We start from the raw sequence: 19,153 nt of genomic DNA on the forward strand, positions 1-19,153 counted from the left end.
GGCCGAAGGGCCTATACTGCACTGTAATGTTCTATGTTCTATGATTACACTATCCCCAATTACAGCTACATTTCTCTTTACTCCCTCACTCTTAAATGGCTCACTATACTTTCATGTTATGGTCAGTTTGCTCATCCTCCCCACATCCTCCCTACTCTTATCCACAAAGGGAGCAAGAATCTCAAACCTATCAAACACAGCCAAGGACTGAGGCTCCTTCAGCACTATCTTCTGGATCCCACACTATCTTCTACCTACTTTGTTGGTAGTTACACCCTCCTGTCCCTCACCACTGACTGAATTTGAGGTGGTTAATCTAAGGAGTGTGACTGCCTCCTGAAAAAAGCATCCAGCTAACTCACCCCCCCTCCCTGATGTGCCACAGTGTTCAAAGCTCAGACTCCAGCTCATCAATTTTGAGCCAGAGTTCCTCAGGCAATCAACTTTGCAATGGATGTGGTCACTACAAATTATTTTAAAAGGGAGCCGATGTCCCAGTGGTATTGTCACTGGACTGTTCATCCAAACACTCAGGTAATGTTCTGTGGACCTGGGTTTGAATCCCACTGCAGCATATCATGCAGGGACAGCACATTGCTTGGCCCTGCATCTCTATTTTATTTACTTAGTTCTCAATTTGTTTTTTTTTAAATGTCCTAGTGGTCTTTTCGTTAAGTAGTTCTTGTATTTCTCCGATTTCCCTTCAACCTGAAAGTAATCTATAATATGCAAAGTTAGCAGCTATTGCCAACCAATGGAGTTACAATGGAGTTCCTGCTCCTCGGATGCTGCCTGACCTGCTGTGCTTTTCCAGCACCACTCTAATCTAGACTCTGGTTTCCAGCATCTGCAGTCCTTACTTTTGCCTATATATTCATTCAGGTTGTGTCTTACTCCAGTCAGATCTCTCCTTCCTGACTGTACAAAGCCAAACGGTCTCCCCCTCCCAGCCAAGACTCTTCAACACCCATAAGACCATAAGACATAGGAGTGGAAGTAAGGCCATTCGGCCCATTAAGTCCACTCCGCCATTCAATCATGGCTGATGGGCATTTCAACTCCACTTACCTGCATTCTCCCCGTAGCCCTTAATTCCTTGTGACATCAAGAATTTATCAATTTCTGCCTTGAAGACATTTAGCGCCCTGGCCTCCACTGCACTCTGCGACAATGAATTCCACAGGCCCACCACTCTCTGGCTGAAGAAATATCTCCGTATTTCTGTTCTGAATTTACCCCCTCTAATTCTAAGGCTGTGCCACGGGTCCTAGTCTCCTATATTGAAGTTGTATGAGTAAAATCTTTGCAGATGCCATCAAGTAAGAAGGCAGCCTGAATATTAGAGAAAGATTCAAGCATGTCTATGGGCTGTGTGCTGAAAGATGAAATTAGGAAGGGCATCTGGGTGTCTTTGGGTCAGCATGGACTAGATAGGTTGAACAGCCCCAACTGTCTTGTTTTTATGGTTCTGTGTAAGAGGAATTAAATCCAATCTTTCCTTTCTCTTTGGTACTTTCCTGTAAAAGAACGATTTGCACAATTTAATCTGGTCATTGTGAAATAAATTGTTTGGAACCAAGGAAATGGAATACATGTAAAATGGAATCACAGTACAACATACTGATCAAGAAAATAACCTGCGAATTACAGAAGATAAATTAATTTACTTAAGAAAAGTAGTAAATAAGTATCGGATTTCATTATTAGCGGGATTTTTTCAATGAATTAATTAGGTCAGACATTAATTTGACCCAATCGATGTTCACTTCTGGGAAGGAAAGAAAATCTGGCTGGAAGGAAATATTAGAAAAATTGAGCTTATTTGCTTTGGCAAAATGAGGAAACAGAAGATTTAACAAGTTTGAAGATGGCTAATTGTTTTATTGTCCAACAGGTTTGTCAGGCACGGCCTCCCCTTACTAAATCCATGTTGACTTGTTCTAATCCGACCCTGCTCTTCCAAGAATTTAGAAACCTCATCCTTAGTGATGGATTCTAGAATTTTACCAACAACTGAGGTTAGGCTAATTGGCCTATAATTTTCCATCTTTTGTCTTGATCCTTTCTTGAACAAGGGGGTTACAACAGCGATCTTCCAATCATCCGGGACTTTCCCTGACTCCAGTGACTTTTGGAAGATCTCAACCAACGCCTCCACTATTTCCTCAGACACCTCCCTCAGAACTCTAGGATGTAGCCTATTGGGGCCAGGAGATTTATCAATTTTAAGACCTTTTAGCTTTTCCAGCACTTTCTCTTTTGTAATGGCAACCATACTCAACTCAACCCCCTGACTCCCTTTAATTGTTGGGATATTACTCATGTCTTCCACTGTTTGAATATTTCTTATTGAATATTGAATATCCAATTGAATATTTCTTAGCTGTCAGTCAGCTAAGCACTGTCTCTGATAAAACTAGCAACACAGATTTCTTCAAAGAAAATTAAAAACCTGTGCAATGTAATATGCTCTCTCTATGACCTATCTATGAGTTTTTCCACACAACAGTGACCAAGGAATTAATCTTCAGTTGATAGAGACTCCAGGCCCATCCAGGAGTATTCGCAACTTTGACTTGATTCTGTTACTTAACAAAAATCAGTCAATCTAAACAAAACAATTGCATTCGTACAGCATATTTGGTGTAATAAAATGTCCCAAGGTGCTTCACAGAAATATCATCAAACAGAATTGGATGTTGAGCCATGTAAGAGATATTAGGACAAGTAACCAAACCCTTGATCAAAGAGTAACATCTTAGGGAATGTCTTTTAAATGAAGAGAAAAGAAGAAAAGTAAAAAAACTTAGAATTTTTGGGGTCAGGTAGGTAGAATGTACATTTGCATTTTTTAAGTGAAGAATTAGAATCCTTTTTTGCTACAGATGTCCAAAGCTGTGGTTGTATTTAGGTATTGAGATAATAGAGAAACTAATAACAAATTCAAAGCCAAATGGGCTTTATGCCATGAAGAGATAGATGTCAACAGAGGAAATACAGAGATGGCATGGTGCATTAAACATTTCAGTCAGATTTCGTTTTATCATTAAGTAACAAGCTCTGATGCAAACATGTTATATGGGTTACAACATACATCTATTGTGTGCTGCTTTGGCAGAAAGGCATTGTTGTAATATTGAACACCAAATGTCTTATTTCATCTGTCCAGAATCTGCTTTCTCTGCATCCTCCTTTTTTTCACTTTGTGTCAAGGGACCCTCCAGCTCAGTATGGAGAGATTTCTAACTGATATCTCAGATAATATTCTATTCTCTTCATTGAAACATTTGGGTGATGTTTTAGTCATGAACTTGTACAACAAACGAATGGTCAATCATAATGTCTACCGCGGTTGCTAAATCATGAGTTTGTTGAGTTTTCAGGTTAAGTTTAAGCTCCATTATCTCAATGCACTCCTGGCTGATCTCCTATCTTCTACACTTCATGACCTTCAGCTAAGCCAAACCCATATCTTAACTCAAACCAAAGTCCGTTCACCCATCATTGTGATGTTTGCTGCCCGACATTAGTACCTGGTGAAGGTATGCCTCAATGTAAAATTTCCACATTGTTCTTTAAAAGATCTTCCATGGTCTAACCTTTCCCTATTTCTGTTTCCTCCAGCTCTAGTGGGCGGCACGGTGGCATAGTGCTTAGCACTGCTGCCTCACAGTGCCAGCGACCTGGGTTCAATTCCCGCCTCAGGCAACTGTGTGGAGTTTGAACATTCTCCCTATGTCTGTGTGGGTTTCCTCCGGGTGTTCCGGTTTCCTCCCACAGTCCAAAAATGTGCAGGTTAGGTGAATTGGCCATGCTAAATTGCCTGTAGTGTTAGGTGAAGGGGTAAATGTAGGGGAATGGATATGAATGGGTTGCTCTTCGGAGGGTCAGTGTGGACTTGTTGGGCCGAAGGGCCTGTTTCCACACTGTAAGTAATCTAATCTACACCCGTCCGAGGTCTCTCAGCTCCTCCAATTTTGGATTCTTGAGTATCCTTAATTTTAATCACTTCACCATTGTTGGTGGTGTCTTCATTACTTGGGTCCTCAATTCTGGAAATTGTTCCCTAAACATCTTCATCTCTCCATGTCTCATCATCTTTAAGGTGCTCCTTAAAATTTACCTTGATAACTGTCCTCAAACATCCTTTTGTAGCTCAGTGGCATAGTGATAATTGCTCCTGTGATGCACTTTGGGATGTTTATTGTATTACAGATGATTTGGAGATGCCGATGTTGGACTGGGGTGTACAAAGTTAAAAATCACACAACACCAGGTTATAGTCCAACAGGTTTAATTGGGAGCACTACCTTTTGGGGCGCTGCTCCTTTGTCAGGTGGTTGTGGAGGACACAATTACAAGACACAGAATTTATAGGCTATAAATTCTATGTCTTACAATCGTGTACTCCACAACCACCTGATGAAGGAGCAGCTCTCTGAAAGCCAGTGCTTCCAATTAATCCTGTTTGAGTATAACCTGGTATTGTGTTAAAAGTCTTGTTGCAGTGCTTAGAGGACAGATTAAGCCTCCTGTTAGGTTTACTTTAATAAATCATACTTTTCTGAGTGATAATATTTTAGCTGTTTTGGGTAGATGTGCCCACTTCTGTCTAATAAGCAGAAATACCTGCATTGAATTCAGATGACCACAGCCCTATTAAAAGCTAACATTCCTGAGAAACACTTGCAGCAATCTAAGTGGGTGATCACCTTGGCAGTTTTATTGCTGAACTCTTTTTCCAATGTTTTCTCTTGGTCTATACTCTAAAACAACAATAATGTCTGATGTTGGTGTATTGGGTGCAGGTTTAGAATAAGGAATCAGATGCAAGATTAAACTATTAAAGGATTAGAAAAAAAGGCAGGTGCATCTTCTTTATACAAACAGTCATGATGAAATGCAATTCGTTTGTAGCATTAATGGGATTGAGGCAGAAATTAATGTTTACGCTGAAGATTAGACTTAAGCTTTCTTTTTCCTTCTCGTTCCTTGTGCTTTATATATAGCTCAGAGCTGACAGAATCAAGTTGAGATGTGAGTCTGATTGACTTCTAATCCACAATAATCATAAAATAAATAATATTATTAAGGATTAATTGCTCTTTCATACAGTGGAGGTTCCTATTTCTCTTTAAAATCCAGCTTCTTTAAAAAAAATTGAAGAGATTTTGCTCACCAGATTAGACTTTCCAAAAGACATAGTGTTTAAAATGCTGATCTTGTGGTGTACCTGAAGCAGGACTGACAATCAATCATATCAAATGACATTCAGAATTTTTGCGAAGCAATCAATGACAATACTAAGGAAAATGTTCTGCTCTTAGGAATGAGCTGAACGTAACAGCTCACCATGACAACCAGATACTGATGAGGTCATTAATGTTTGGTTGTTAGGCAGGCAAGTTGAAGACTGCTGAGCAATATTTTAGTAAAAGAAATTCTGATGTCAGCACTGCTTGCAAGGTCTGCCTAATTGCACATGATGGTACGTTCTTCCACTGTTTCCAGTCTTTGGGGGTCTAGGGACCATGGTGCTGTTAGGAAGGGAGTTCCAGGATTTGAGCCAGTCAGTGCATGAACAACAATATTATTCCAAGTCAGGGTGATGTGTGGCTTGGAGGGGAAATTACAGGTGATGCTGCTCCTAAGCTTCTGCTGCTCTTGTCCTTCTAAGTCATAGATTCCCTAACTATTTTCTGATGTGGCTCCATTTTATTTTTCAAGTGGCCCCAGCAAAAATGAAATGGCAAGAGAGCAGCACAGTAACACTCAATATGTCACAATTAATGTTCACATATAAATCAACTCAGACTATACATTTTCAATATGAAAACCTGGTTTTGTCAAGCACTTTACAAAAATGTACTTGAGACATTATACACGAGCGAACTAAGGGAAGGTGTTATTGTAATGATTATGCCTTAGTCTTGTAATCAAGACACCCGAGCTAATGCTCTAGGGACATGGGTTTGAATCCCACCATGGCAGATGGTGGAATTTGAATTTCATTCATAAATCTGGAATTTAAAAACTAATCAAATGTTGTTTGTTGTTATATTCACTAGTGTGCTTTACAGTAAACTCTGCCATCTTCACCTGATCGGCCGTTTGGGGGTCATTGCTCAGCATGTATTGCACTAGCAGAGGGTCACTATGAAGGAAAGCTGCACTGCTAGAGGAGCTGTACTGAGTAGGTGCTGCATTGTTGGAGGGGTTGGATTGAGGGCATGTTGTACTGTACCATCTTTGGATAAGGTATTAAATTGAGCTTCCACCTGACCTGTTACTTGGTTGTAAAAGATGCCGTTAAAGAAGAGCAATGTGACAGTCAAAGGGAGTTTCGTTTATCTCAGTGTCCTGGTCCAATGTTTATCCCTCAACCAATGTCATTAAACATATGGTCTGGACATTACCTCATTGCTGTTTGTGAGAGTTTGCTATGCACAAGTAGGCTGCAACACGTTCTACATTACAACAGTGATTACGCTTCAAAAGTAGTGAGGATGGGTCACTGGACCCAAAATGTTAACTGTGATTTCTCTCCACAGATACTATCAGACCTGCTGAGATTTTCAAGCATTTTCAGTTTTTGTTTCCAATCTCCAGCTTCGGCAGTTCTTTTGGTTTTTATGCTTTAAAAATAGTTAATTAGCAGTGAAATGCTTTTGAAAAGTGTGATAGAAATGTAAGTTTTTCCATGTTAGCTGCCTAGTTTTGATATCTCTGACATCCTGTGGTGTCGTCTTCCACGAGCACTGAGGTAGGATAATCTAGCCGTGCAGAAAGCTTATCGATAAGACCATAAGAAATAGGAACACGAGCACACCATTCGGCCCCTTGAATCTGCTCTGCATTACATGGCTGATCTGACATTCCTCACATCTACTTTCCTGCCTTTTTCCCTCTAATTCTCAATTTCTTTACTGAATAAGAATCTATGAGAGCCTCAAGTATACACAAGAATCTGCCCCACAGCTTTCTGTGGTAAAGATCTCCAAAGACGTACTATTGCCCGAGAGGAGAAATTCCTCCTTAAATTGGCATCCCTTTATTCTGAGACTATGCCCTCCGATCCCAGACTCAACCATGAGGGGAAACATTCAGCATTTACCTTGTCAAGCTCCTTAAACATTCTATGTCTCAATGAGATCACCTCTCATTCTTCTAAACTTCAGTGAGTCCCAACCTGTTTATCCTTTGTTCCTAAGACAATCCCTCCATATCTGGGATCATCCCAGTTAACCTTCTCTGAAATTTGTTCAATGAAACAATAGAGACGTGACTGAATTAAAGTGCCCGCTGATTTAAATTGCTTACATGTCTAATGAATTTTTAAATTAAATGATGGGAGCATATTAAACATCCTGTGGTGTCCTCTTCCACAAGCACTGAGGTAGGATAATCTAGCTGTACGGAAAATTTATAGATAAGACTATAAGAAATAGGAACAGGAGCACCAATGGCAGTGCAGTGCTCCCTCAGTATTGCACTGAATGTCACTTTGGATATGAATATATAAAGACACGGTAAGTACAAAGTTAAACAGCCTGAGTAACTTACCCTCTCTGGATCCTTCAGTATCCTGCAAGAACCAGTTGTAACCATATTTCCTGAATAAACATCAAGGCATACTCAGCCAAAACTAGGCAATGTAATTCTCCCTCAGCTTGGCTGCTGGCAGCACACCTTACCTCTGAACCAGTGTCAATTGTTCATGTCACTTCAGGGCTTGAACTTATCAAGTCCTGGAATGAGCAGCTTGCCTTATCAAGACAGGTTAGACTGGAGAGGTCTTTATCCTCTGGAACTTAGAAGAGTCAGAGGTGAATTAATTGAAGCATACAAGACCCGAGTGGACTTGACCAAGTGGATATGGAAATGGTGTTTCCTCTTGTGGTGGGGATGTAGAACTAGCAGGTCATGGTTTAAAAATAAGGGCTCACTCATTTAAGACAGCGGTATGGAAAATTATTTTCTTTCTGAGGGTTGTGAGTCTTTGAAATTCCCTGCCACAAAAGGCAATGGATGTAGAATCTTTAAATACTTTTAAAACAGAAGTAGCTAGATTCTTGACAACCAAGAGGATGAAATATTATTGGGGGTGTATGAGAATGTAGAATTGATGTTAAAATTAGATCAGCCATGATCTTATTGAATGGTGAAGCAGGCTCGAAGGCCAAGTGGTCTACTTTTGTTCTTTGATCATGTCTTTATATGTTCATATCCAAAGTGACACTCAGTGCAATACAGGGGGAGCACTGCACTGTCGTTGGTGCTCTTTTTCAGATGAAACATTAAACACTGGCCTTTTCAGCTGGACCCCAGGACACTATGTTAAAGTAGAGCAGGGGTGTTATCCCCAGTGCCCTGGCCAAAGTTGCCTATAATTATTTTTTCTATTGCTCAGACCTCGGGGTCTTTGCGCAGCAGCCAATTCCTAAGGCAGCATTACATGCTCGGAATGCCACTGCCATGCCAATCAATGTGTACGGTACCTCGAAGCAACCATGCAGCTAAGAAAGAATGTTGCTTCTAGCCAATATCTATCGCCCAGTCAGCACAAAAAAACAGAATATCCGGTCAATGTCACATTGTTAGCCACATTCATCATAAAAAAACATGTTGGCAGAATACTGATATCAGCTTGTATTGCTGAAGAAGCAGAAAACTCTTAATCCTTGCTTCTAGAATATTCAGACTCGACTATTCCAACAATCTCCTGTTTAACCTTCCATTTACCACCCTCCATTACCTTCACATCATTGCAAATTTGATTGCTCATATCTCAATTTGCATCGACTCCTGTTCACTATTCACTCCTGCTTTCAGTGAGTATACTAGGTCAGGTGAACGCCATGCTGATTTAAAAGTTGAGTCCTTCTATCGCCTTACTATTTCCCATGTGTCTAATCTCATTAAGTCCCATACCTCTCTGAAGTCTCTGCATTCCCCCAATTCTGAGCTCTTGAACATCTCTGATCTAAATCACTCTGCCATTGGTGGCTGCACCTTCAATTCCCCTGTCTCTGTTTTCTGGAAATCCTTCCCTAAACCTTACCACCTCTCTAACTCTCATTCCATCTTTTAGATGCTCCTTATATAGCTTGGTGTCAAAAGTTGTTTGATAGCTCCCCTTCCTGCGAAAAGACAGTATGTAAAAGGTGCTTTATAAATGCAAGTTGTACTCAGCCACAATTAAGCCTGAGGTGTGGTTTTCCATAAGAGATCCAGCCTGAGACAGAAGGTAATGGGAAAAGTATTCTTCTATCCTCTGTGGGGCAAAGGAAGACAAAACTGTGTACATTGGTGAAAGGGGGTCAAATTTCACCTCCTGAGAGTGATCCTAAATATTCAGACAGGGACCTGTTCTGTTCCTAAGTGTGCTGCCTGCATAAGCAGTGGAAACTGATCCAATCACAAGGGAATTGAATAAAGATTTGAAGGGTAAAAATTTGCAGAACTGTGGATAAAGAGCAGGGCTATGAGATTTTTTTGGATATTCCTTTCAAAGAGCTGGATGGTTCCATTCTCTGCCATAAAATTCTACGAATCCATAGCATCCTATTTGTGGCCTTTCTGTTTCTGTCTAATCATAGCAGAGCATTAGTCTGAGGCTGCTGGATGTGACATTAACACTGTGATAACATATATTTAAAGCAATAGATGAATCATTTCTGAAAGTTCAAGATGATATTGAACAGGGTTTGATTTAGCTTTCTTGTCTTATTAGGCATAATAATCCCACTGAACAGAATGATTAAGCATTGCATAACATTGGAGATGGGGAATTGGGAAATTAGAAAAGCCGCAAAATCAGAATGCCACTTGGTGTTAATTATGATTTGCAATTGGCAAGTTAGCTATTATTTAAAATATTTAGGCTAACCTTTTTTATTCTTAAGATATGGGTGCCAGTGGCTAGGCCAACCTTTATTGCTGATCCCTCGAGAAGGCAATGGTGAGCTTCCTTCTTGAATTACTGTAGTCTGTAAAGTATAGGTACACCCACAACACTGTTAGCAAGGGAGTTCAGGATTTAGGCCAAGTGATAATGAAAGAATGGCAATATAGTTCCAAGTCAGGATGGTGTGTGGCTTGAAGCAGTACCTGAAAGTGATGATGTTTCCTTGCATCTGAACTTGTTCATCTAGATGATACAGATTATATGTATCTGATTCATCAGAAGCAGTGTTTGTAACCGAGAATCATTTGTGCACTTACCAGGCAACGTGATGTGGAATGATTATTGTCCATTGCTCTATGTTCAAAAAGATGATCAATTCAATTAAAACAAATAACTTTGCAGAAGTACATGAATTTCCTTGCCACAATTCTGTCACTGAGAATGTACAGAAATGTGGCATTCTTGGGTGTGTTGTACAGACATGTACAAACCCAGCTCTATTTCTTATTCAACCCAACAAAGAATTTACATTATTACAGCACGGTGAAAGATTTTGTGAAGCCAAATTGACAGCTTTTCTATTATAAAAATCAAACCAATACGGGAATAATAAAATGACTGTAACAGTTTAAGAAGGCACTTCACCATCACTAACTTCTCTGGGGCAATTAATGATGGACAATTCATTTTTGCCAGCCTTTGGTGCCCAAACCAGAAATTTCTCGAAATGACTAAGCTGGTCAGGCAGCTTGCTCACTGTGTAAGTCCAAATGGAATGTAGCTGAGTATCTCTGCAACGGTTGATCTCCCCACCCTCCCCCTCCGACTGACTGTAGCTAGGAGACTTGCTGCTGAAAGCCCTGATGTAGACAAGCAGGAAGCTGGAAGAACACAGCAAGCCAGGCAGCATGAGGAAGTGGAGAAGTCAACATTTCAGCTGTAACCCTTCTTCAGGACTGAGGGTGGGTGTAAGAGGAGCTGAAGATAAAGGGGGTGGTGGCGCAGGGTGGTGAGGTGGGGTTGGGTGAATACAGGTGGAGGGTACAACCTGGTTGTCAATGGGAGGAATGAAGCTGATTGGTGGCTAGGAGGAATGTCGATGAATGGAAGGGAGGGGAAGGGGCTGGGAAGGGAGTTGGGGAATGGGAAGGGAGGTTATTTGAAACTGGAGAATTCAATGTTGAGTCCTCTGGGCTGTCAGCTGCCCTGACAGAAGATGAGTGTTGTTCCTTCAATTTGCAGTCTGATTCATTGTAGCAAAGGAGGAGGCCAGGAATAGTCATGTTGGAAAAAGAGTGGGAAGGGGAATTAAAATGGGTGGTGACTGGGAGGTCCAGTCAGCCCTGCGGGCCTGGCTGGGATGCTCGGCAAAACGTTCCCTTAATTTACTTTTGGTCTCACCGATGTAGAAAAGACCCTATCGGGAGCACCGAATACAGTAAACTAGGTTAGAGAAGAGGCAGGTAAACCTCTGTCTCACCTGGAAGGTGTTTGAGGCCCCGGATGGAGGTGGGGGGGGGGGGGGCGTGGGCCGGCAGGTTTTGAGTCTTTTCCGGTTGCAGGGGAAGGTACCTGGGGTCCGGGGAGGAGGGGTGGTTAGTGAGGAGAGTGCATGAACCAAGAATTGGCGAAGGGAATGGTCCTTGTGGAAGGCAGAGAGGGTGAGGAGGTGAAGCCCTGGTGTACCCATCACCACAATGAATACTAAGGTTTCAGGTGCTTTGGGAATGGAGATGTTGTCAGTAACTCATACATGTCGAACACTAATTCCAATTCATTTATGCAAGTGGGAGGCTGGTCTTTTATTATTTTCTGTGTTCTCATCTGTCCCTTTTGGTTTTCCTTCCCGTTTTGCTCACTCAGTCTATTTGTGTTCAGAAGAAAGACAATTACTGTAAGATTTGAGAGCCCCAGCAGGAGATCATGAGCAAGGTTCAGAAGTTGTGCTTCTTTTGATGAATTTGTAAGGGACAGCATGTTTACAAAAGCTAAGAAGGGAAGCTTGTTTTGAGATGTTGGCCAGACCCTGAATCAGCAGCCTCTGGCATTCATTCCAAATACAGAATCATCTCGAAGGCAGACTGAGTAATCACCTGAGTTTATTCTTAAAAGATTAAACAGACTGTAACTCTTTACTCTAGAAAAGAGAAGACTGAAGGATGACCTAATAAATGAAGGAGTTTGTTCAAGAAGACATAGAGATAATATTTTCATTTGTCAGTGAGACCAGAACCGAGGATTATCAATACAATGTAGTCACTCATAAAGCCAATTGGAAATTCAGGAGAAACTTCTTTACTTAGAGAGTGGTGAGAATCTGGAGCTCACTTGCACCTAAGCTGTTAAGATGCATTACAGGGGAAGCTAGATAAACACAAGAGGAAGGGGGGAATAGAAGGAGATGTCGATGGGGGAGATGAAAAAGTACAGGAGAAAGCATACATGGAACAGAAATGTGTTGAGCCTTATGGACTGTTCATTCCTTGTATTATGTAACCAATTTATGTAAAACAAGTCATTGATGTGGCTTGGCAGCAGTGAGTGCGCTCCTGGTACTATTATTGTAACCATGATTTTTTTAAAAATCACACAACTCCAGGTTACAGTCCAACAGGTTTAATTGGAAGCACATTCGCTTTCGGAGCGTCGCTCCTTCATCAGGTGATAGGAGCAGCGCTCCGAAAGCTCGTGTGCTTCCAATTAAACCTGTTGGATTATAACCTGATGTTGTGTGATTTTTAAATTTGTACACCCCAGTCCAACACCGGCATCTCCAAATCATGATTTTTTTTATTCATTCTTGGATGTGAATGTCACTGGTCATGTCAACATTTATTGATCATCGGAAGTACTGATGTGGTTATTCTTGAACTGAATGGTAGAGTGGATCAATTCAAATGGTAACTAAGATTCCACCTCATTGTTATGAGCATGGAGTCATTATGTTGCTCAAAGTTGGTAAGGATGCATTTTTCCTTTCATAGGGGGCATTGGAACCAGGAGTCTTTACAAGGATTTGGTAGTTTCCTGTTCACTATTACTGAGACTTCCCTTTTATTTTACATTTATCCATGAATTGAATTTAAATTCCACCAGCTTCCATGAAATGAGACTTAAATCCATGCCCTCAAACAATTAAATGAAGGTTTGGGATCACTAATCCAGTGCTATTGCCATTATACCACTGTCCTTATAATTGAAATGTAATCTATTGATTCCCCACACAAGAGTGAAGGCTTGGTTCAGGGGTAACCTTCCTGTGAAACAAAATGCCTGAACTTGGAGCATCTTTCCAACCCCATTTCAGCTCTGCCATCCCATGGTATCCTCTTCCTGACAGCAACCTAATATTTTACAGCATTGTACACTGGAGTAGTATTTAATTCTGTTGTAGGAGTTTATGATTGGTTTGTGTCTCTCCACAGGTCTGGCAGTGTGGGGGCAGTGTCGAGGTTCTCCCTTGTTCCAGACTTGCTCATATTGAGAGAGCTCACAAGCCCTACACTGAGAATCTGACTGTCCATGTCCGTAGAAATGCACTGAGAGTAGCAGAAGTCTGGATGGACGAGTTCAGAAGTCATGTCTACATGGCCTGGAGCATTCCAATTGAGGTGGGTCAATAGGAAGCAATCTGCTAATCCACTTACTTCCTTTGATGGATCAGATTGCTTGCATTTTAGAGCAAGAAGATGCACATCTCCAAATATTGTCACCAAGATGCCATCATCACCTGGCTCCAACCCTACTTCAGCTCATCTGCTGCTGAAACCTTCATGCATGAACCTCTAGACTTTTGCACAGGGGAGATGGGAGCTATCCTGGGGTGTCTGACGATATTGCAGAAATCAGACTAGTAAAATTTGAAGCCTCCCCCCCCCATCTTAACCTCTTGAATCAAACTTATTGATTATTTGGTGTTAAATCCTCATGTCTGTTGCTCCTCTGAGTGTCAGTGAGAGTTGGGGAGTGAGGGCTTTGGCTGTTTGAGAGCACTTATAATCCCTACACTGAGTATCTGACAGTCCATGTCCATAGAAATGCACTGAGAGTAGCAGAATCTGGATGGACAAGTTCAGAAGTCATGTCTACATAGCCTGGAGCATTCCAGTTGGCCTTTCAGTTAATATGCTGCTCGCGTCTGAAAAGCCTCCAACTTCTCCTGAATGATATGCATGAGTTTGTTTAATAACATCAGGCCAGGCATGATTGAGCTACACCAGCCTGGGGAAAGAGACATACAGAAGGCCTTTTCTGTGTATGTTCACCTAATGTAAAGCCATTTCTAACTTTCTGTGTGCATGTTCTTAATTTTACTTTATCAATGAAATAACTGATGGGTAACAGCAGAAGTTTTGAGCAGTAATTCACTGGGTTTTTATAGGAGATGCACAAGTAATTTGAAGAGAATTAAAGTTGATGAAGTGTTCGAAGTCTTGATTGAAATCACCGCAGGGGTAGCCATGGGTCAGTAGATGTGCATTGATTCTCAGTCGTAATGTTCAAATTTTAGTTCAGTCACTTGAGTGCATCATTGTGCTCCCCTGTCAGTGGGTTTGAAAGCAGAAGGGTCGCTTGAAATCCAACCTTTTCATGACATTCGTGCCAGCCCTTACCACACCCCAACTTTACCAGCTGTGCGGAAGCATTGGACAGACTACCTGCTGTTGGTCAATTGAAGCCCTCAAATGAGCTAATCATGCCCACTTAAAGACTTTATTCTGCTGCCACTTGTGCCAGGAGCACCATGCCAAATCATCAGCTGGGAGGTTTCCCTTTTATGTGGCCCACTTGTGTCACAGGCGTAGTTTCCCTACCCCTGGACTGGGAGGTTTGGGTTTCAAGTCCCACCTGCTCCAAAGGTAATGACATCTCTGAACTGGTTGATTAGGAAAAAAGGTTAAATCTAAAAAAAATGCTGCCATGCCCCACCACTCCCATGCCAGAGTGTTGACCTTCCAAGCCACCCCTCTCCAATGTTCCTATTCCTCACAAACTCTGAGCACCCACACCCTACCATCCCCTCCAACCTTGCCATTATGGTACCCAGCAAGAACCACAACCACAACCAATGAGATTGAGCACAATTCACCTCCTCAAACGCTGACTACAGTACCGGCAGTGGCCACTGCTCCTGGTGGCGCTGCTAATACTAGAGAGCTGCCAGCCTCTGATTGTCTTCTCATCTTGAGGAATGGAAATCATCCTTCCAGCCTATTAAGAGTCAGTCGGCTATTAAATGGCCTTAAGGACATTATTCTTTGCCTGAATAGGCCAGTCTGAGGTTTTTGTTGGGAGAGGTTGTATAGTGGAACCATGGTGCCCTTCAAAAACCAACCCATAATCTTAGCTGATGATCCCAGAGCTGTGCTAAGACAGTATCACTAATGCAATTTTTCAGACATTAAATTGAGGCCCTCTAGCCCTCTCAGGAGGCCGTAAGACATTTCATGTGGCTAGTCTGAAGAAAAGCAATGGAAATTCTCTCCAGCATCTTGGGTCAATATTTATCCCTGAGCCAACATCCCTGAAACAGGTGATCTAGCCATTATTGAACTGCTCTTGTAGAAGCTTTCTGTTCACAAATTGGCTGTCCTACATTACAAGAGTGAGTACACTTCCAAAGGATGTAATTGGCTGTGAAGCACAATTGCTGTACAATTAGTTTCTTGTTTTCCAGTTAAAGGAATAACGTTTTTCAATGTTTTCCTCCAATTTTATAACATTGGTGAAGTTTTAAAATGACCTTTAATGACTTAAAGCAGTGAAGCTTTCAGGTTAGAGATGTCTGACTGACCATCTCCATATCTCATGAAGCAAGCCCTCTACAATAACACCTTGCATTTATGTAGTGCCTTGAATGTAGAGAATGGTGTCACATAGCTTCACAAAGACGATGAAGAAAAATAATTAATGAGCCAAAGGGAGTTTTAAAGGGTGATCTAACTTTTGATTGAAGGTATGGGTCTTAATGGAGGAAAGAGACAGGAAACTGCAGATTATTGTAAGAACACTGCATTTGGTTTTGCAAAAAATATTTGGAAAGGAGTCTTAACTTCACTTAACTTTTCATTAAAGTGCAATTTAGATGCCTTCAAGTGACTGAGTGAATGAATTAATTCTATCTTAACAAATTATAAGAATCCATCAACTAGGCATATATTAAGTCCTGATCATTGGTTACAAAATCAGCTGAATATTGCTTCAACTGTTAGTTTAAATGATTTGATTAACTAACTCACACCAAATCCTGTTCACACATCACCCCACTGCTTGCTGACTACATTGACTTCCAATTAGCAATGCTTTGTTTTAAAATTCTCATCCTTGCTTTAATTCCATCCATGGTCTCACCCCTCACCTATTCTATACTCATTTCTGGCCCCCTGTTCTGTGTTTCTCTAATTTTCATTGATGCTGTGCTTTTACATGTCTGGGCTCTGAAGTTGGGAGTTCCATCCCCAAACCTTTCCACTTCCTTACTTCTCTGTCCTCCTTTAAAAATGCTCCCTAAAATCTACCACTTTCAATAAGCCTTTGGTCAGCGAGTTTTGAGAAGATTTGTAACTGAGGTTGAGGTTCTGGATGTAGGTTTGTTCGCTCAGCTGGAAGGTTCGTTTTCAGACGTTTTGTCACCATGCTGGATAACAGCTTCATCTGGAGGCTCACTGAAAATGTTACCTAGTATGGTGATGAAACATCTGAAAACGAACCGTCCAGTTCAGCGAGCAAACCTACATCCTTTGGTCAGCTATCCAACTTCTTCCTGTCGCATGATGTCAAGTGTTTGATAACACTCCTGTGAAGTGTCTCAGAGAATTTTATGATGTACGTAAATGCTAATTGTTTTGTCATGCTATCTAAATACTTTCATTAAGGAAAATATTATATACGCAGTTCTTCCAGTTGTAATTATCTGGGAGGATTTAAGACTTATGTGCTTTGTCCTTTTTCTTCTTGTGTCTGCAGAATTCAGGGATTGATATTGGAGACATTTCAGACAGAAAAGCTCTGAGGCAGAGATTACAGTGCAAAAGCTTTAAATGGTATCTGCACAATGTGTACCCTGAGATGAGAATGTATGTGGATACTGTGGCCTATGGTATGGTAAGGACAGCTTCCTGTTACTCATGGGGCAAGGTGGAGGGTGTAAGTTGGTATGAACAGGGCATGGGGGTGTTGTGTTGCGAGGGAGGTACAGTGGGTGAGAAGTGAGGGATAGAGGGTTTACATCAGAGGCATAAATCCCAGAGCATTGAGGTGGCCATTTTAAACAGGCTGCCTCAGCCCTCCACACTGTTTCCAGTGTCCAACTCCAGCTCCCTGAGCAGAATTCCAGCCATTCAGAGAAAATTCTCCTAAGTCAGGCTTGGAATGTCCAGAAATTTCACAACTCTGGGCACCAGATTCAAGAGTGAAAGTTCAAGCCTATGAATCTATTTGTCAAACAATATTTCCCTTTCATAAAGCCATGTTGACTCTGACTAATCATAATTAGGGCAGCATAGTGGCACAGTGGTTAGCACTGCTGCCTCACAGCACCAGGGACCCGGGTTCAATTCCCGCCTCAGGCAACTGTCTGTGTGGAGTTTGCACGTTCTCCCTGTATCTGCATGGGTTTCCTCCCACAGTCCAAAAATGTGCAGGTTAGGTGAATTGGCCAAGCTAAATTGCCTGTAGTGTTAGGTAGGTCTGGGTGTGTTGGTCTTCGGAGGGTCGGTGTGGACCTGTTGGGCCGAAGGGCCTGTTTCCACAGTAATCTAACCATATCATGATTTTCCAAGTTCTTTCTTACTCTTATGAATAATAGATTTTAGCATATTCTCTAATAATAAATATTCCCTCAGGTTAACAAACCTGTCGTACCCTATGTTCTCTCTCTCCCATCTTTCTTAAATAGCACAGTAAATATTTGTTACCTTCCAATCCGAACCTAAGGAATGCTAGAAGGTCAAACTAGTGATCCACCAGCTCTGCATCCACAGCACAGGCCCTCAGGTCCTAGAGACTTGTTGACTTTTAATCCCATTGATTTGTCCAGTATTTTCTCTTGACAAATTAATTACTTTATAATTCCTCACTTTCAACCCCAAAGTTAATTCCAGGATCCAGGTCAATATTTCTCACACAAGCAACATCACATATAACAACAATTCACCTAGTCATTGTCATTGTGCTGTTTTGAGATCTTGCTATGTGCACATTATCAGCTGTGCTTCCTACCTTGCTTCCAAGAGTAAGGGTACAGGAAATGCAAAGTGATTAATTTTGGTTGAAAGAACATGAAGAGATAAGATAAAATAAAGGACACAACTCTAAAAGGGTGCAGGAGCAAAGGGAGCTGGGCCAATATGTATATAAGTTATTCAAGGTGCAGAACAGGTTGTGAGAGCAGTTAATAAATCATGCAGTCTTTATTAGTTGCAACATGGAATGCAAAAGACTGTATGAAATGTATATTTGGCCTTAACTGGAGTATTAATTGCAGGTTGGTAAGGTTGTGAAATTAGAAAGAAGACAGAAAAGGATCATCAAAAGACTAAGGAATGAAGGAGTTCATTTATAAAGATAGTTTGGAGAAGCTAGGACTGCTTTGCTTGAAAACAGACTGAGGAGATCTGTTTTGATAGATTGGGACAGATTAGCTTGGGATACATGTTTCCCACTTATGAAGGGATTGAGAATGAGAAGGCACAAGTTTAAAGTAATTGGTAAAAGAAATTAAAATCGTGTGAGGAAGAAGTATTTTCCACACAGCAAGTGGTTCAGGCCTGGAATGCACTGCTTGAGTGTGGTGGTGGCAGGTTCACTCAATGCATTCAAAATGGAATCAGACAGTTCTCTGTAAAGAGAGAATGTGAAGGGTTTGGGAGGAACGTAGAGCAATGGCACTAAGTGAATTGTTCATTCAGAGTCAGTGTAGACATAATGAATGAATGGCCTCCTTCTGCACTCTAATAATTTGTTGAGCGATAAATCCTAGCAATGTCACCTAATATGATATGTTTTATTTCTCTATATCACAGCTCAAAAATGCCTTGAAGAATGATTTGTGCCTTGATCGAGGGCCAGATACAGACAATATTCCAATTATGTACGTTTGTCATGGAATGGTGTCACAGGTATGTGAGATCAACAATGGAGAAACAAACCCATAATATCAGTGTTCACTGTCAGAGGGCTGGGTGTCTGATCGTCAAGTGAACATATGCACACTGGAACAAACAAGCAGGCAGAATATTCATATGT

The 19,153-nt window shown here is 41.3% G+C and overlaps 1 protein-coding gene across 1 annotated transcript in view; it reads left to right on the plus strand.

Annotated features, from left to right (window-relative positions):
* The window catches only part of LOC122557735 (polypeptide N-acetylgalactosaminyltransferase 18-like), a 242,246-nt gene that overhangs the window by 147,725 nt on the left and 75,368 nt on the right, over positions 1-19,153 (plus strand). The window contains exons 7-9 of the mRNA XM_043705680.1: positions 13,333-13,518; positions 16,874-17,011; positions 18,931-19,026. Of these exons, the coding sequence (XP_043561615.1) occupies positions 13,333-13,518; positions 16,874-17,011; positions 18,931-19,026 (420 nt within the window). The remainder of the gene's footprint in view (positions 1-13,332; positions 13,519-16,873; positions 17,012-18,930; positions 19,027-19,153) is intronic.

The sequence above is a fragment of the Chiloscyllium plagiosum genome, chromosome 16 (assembly GCF_004010195.1).
Source record: "Chiloscyllium plagiosum isolate BGI_BamShark_2017 chromosome 16, ASM401019v2, whole genome shotgun sequence".
NCBI classification, from domain to species: domain Eukaryota; kingdom Metazoa; phylum Chordata; class Chondrichthyes; order Orectolobiformes; family Hemiscylliidae; genus Chiloscyllium; species Chiloscyllium plagiosum.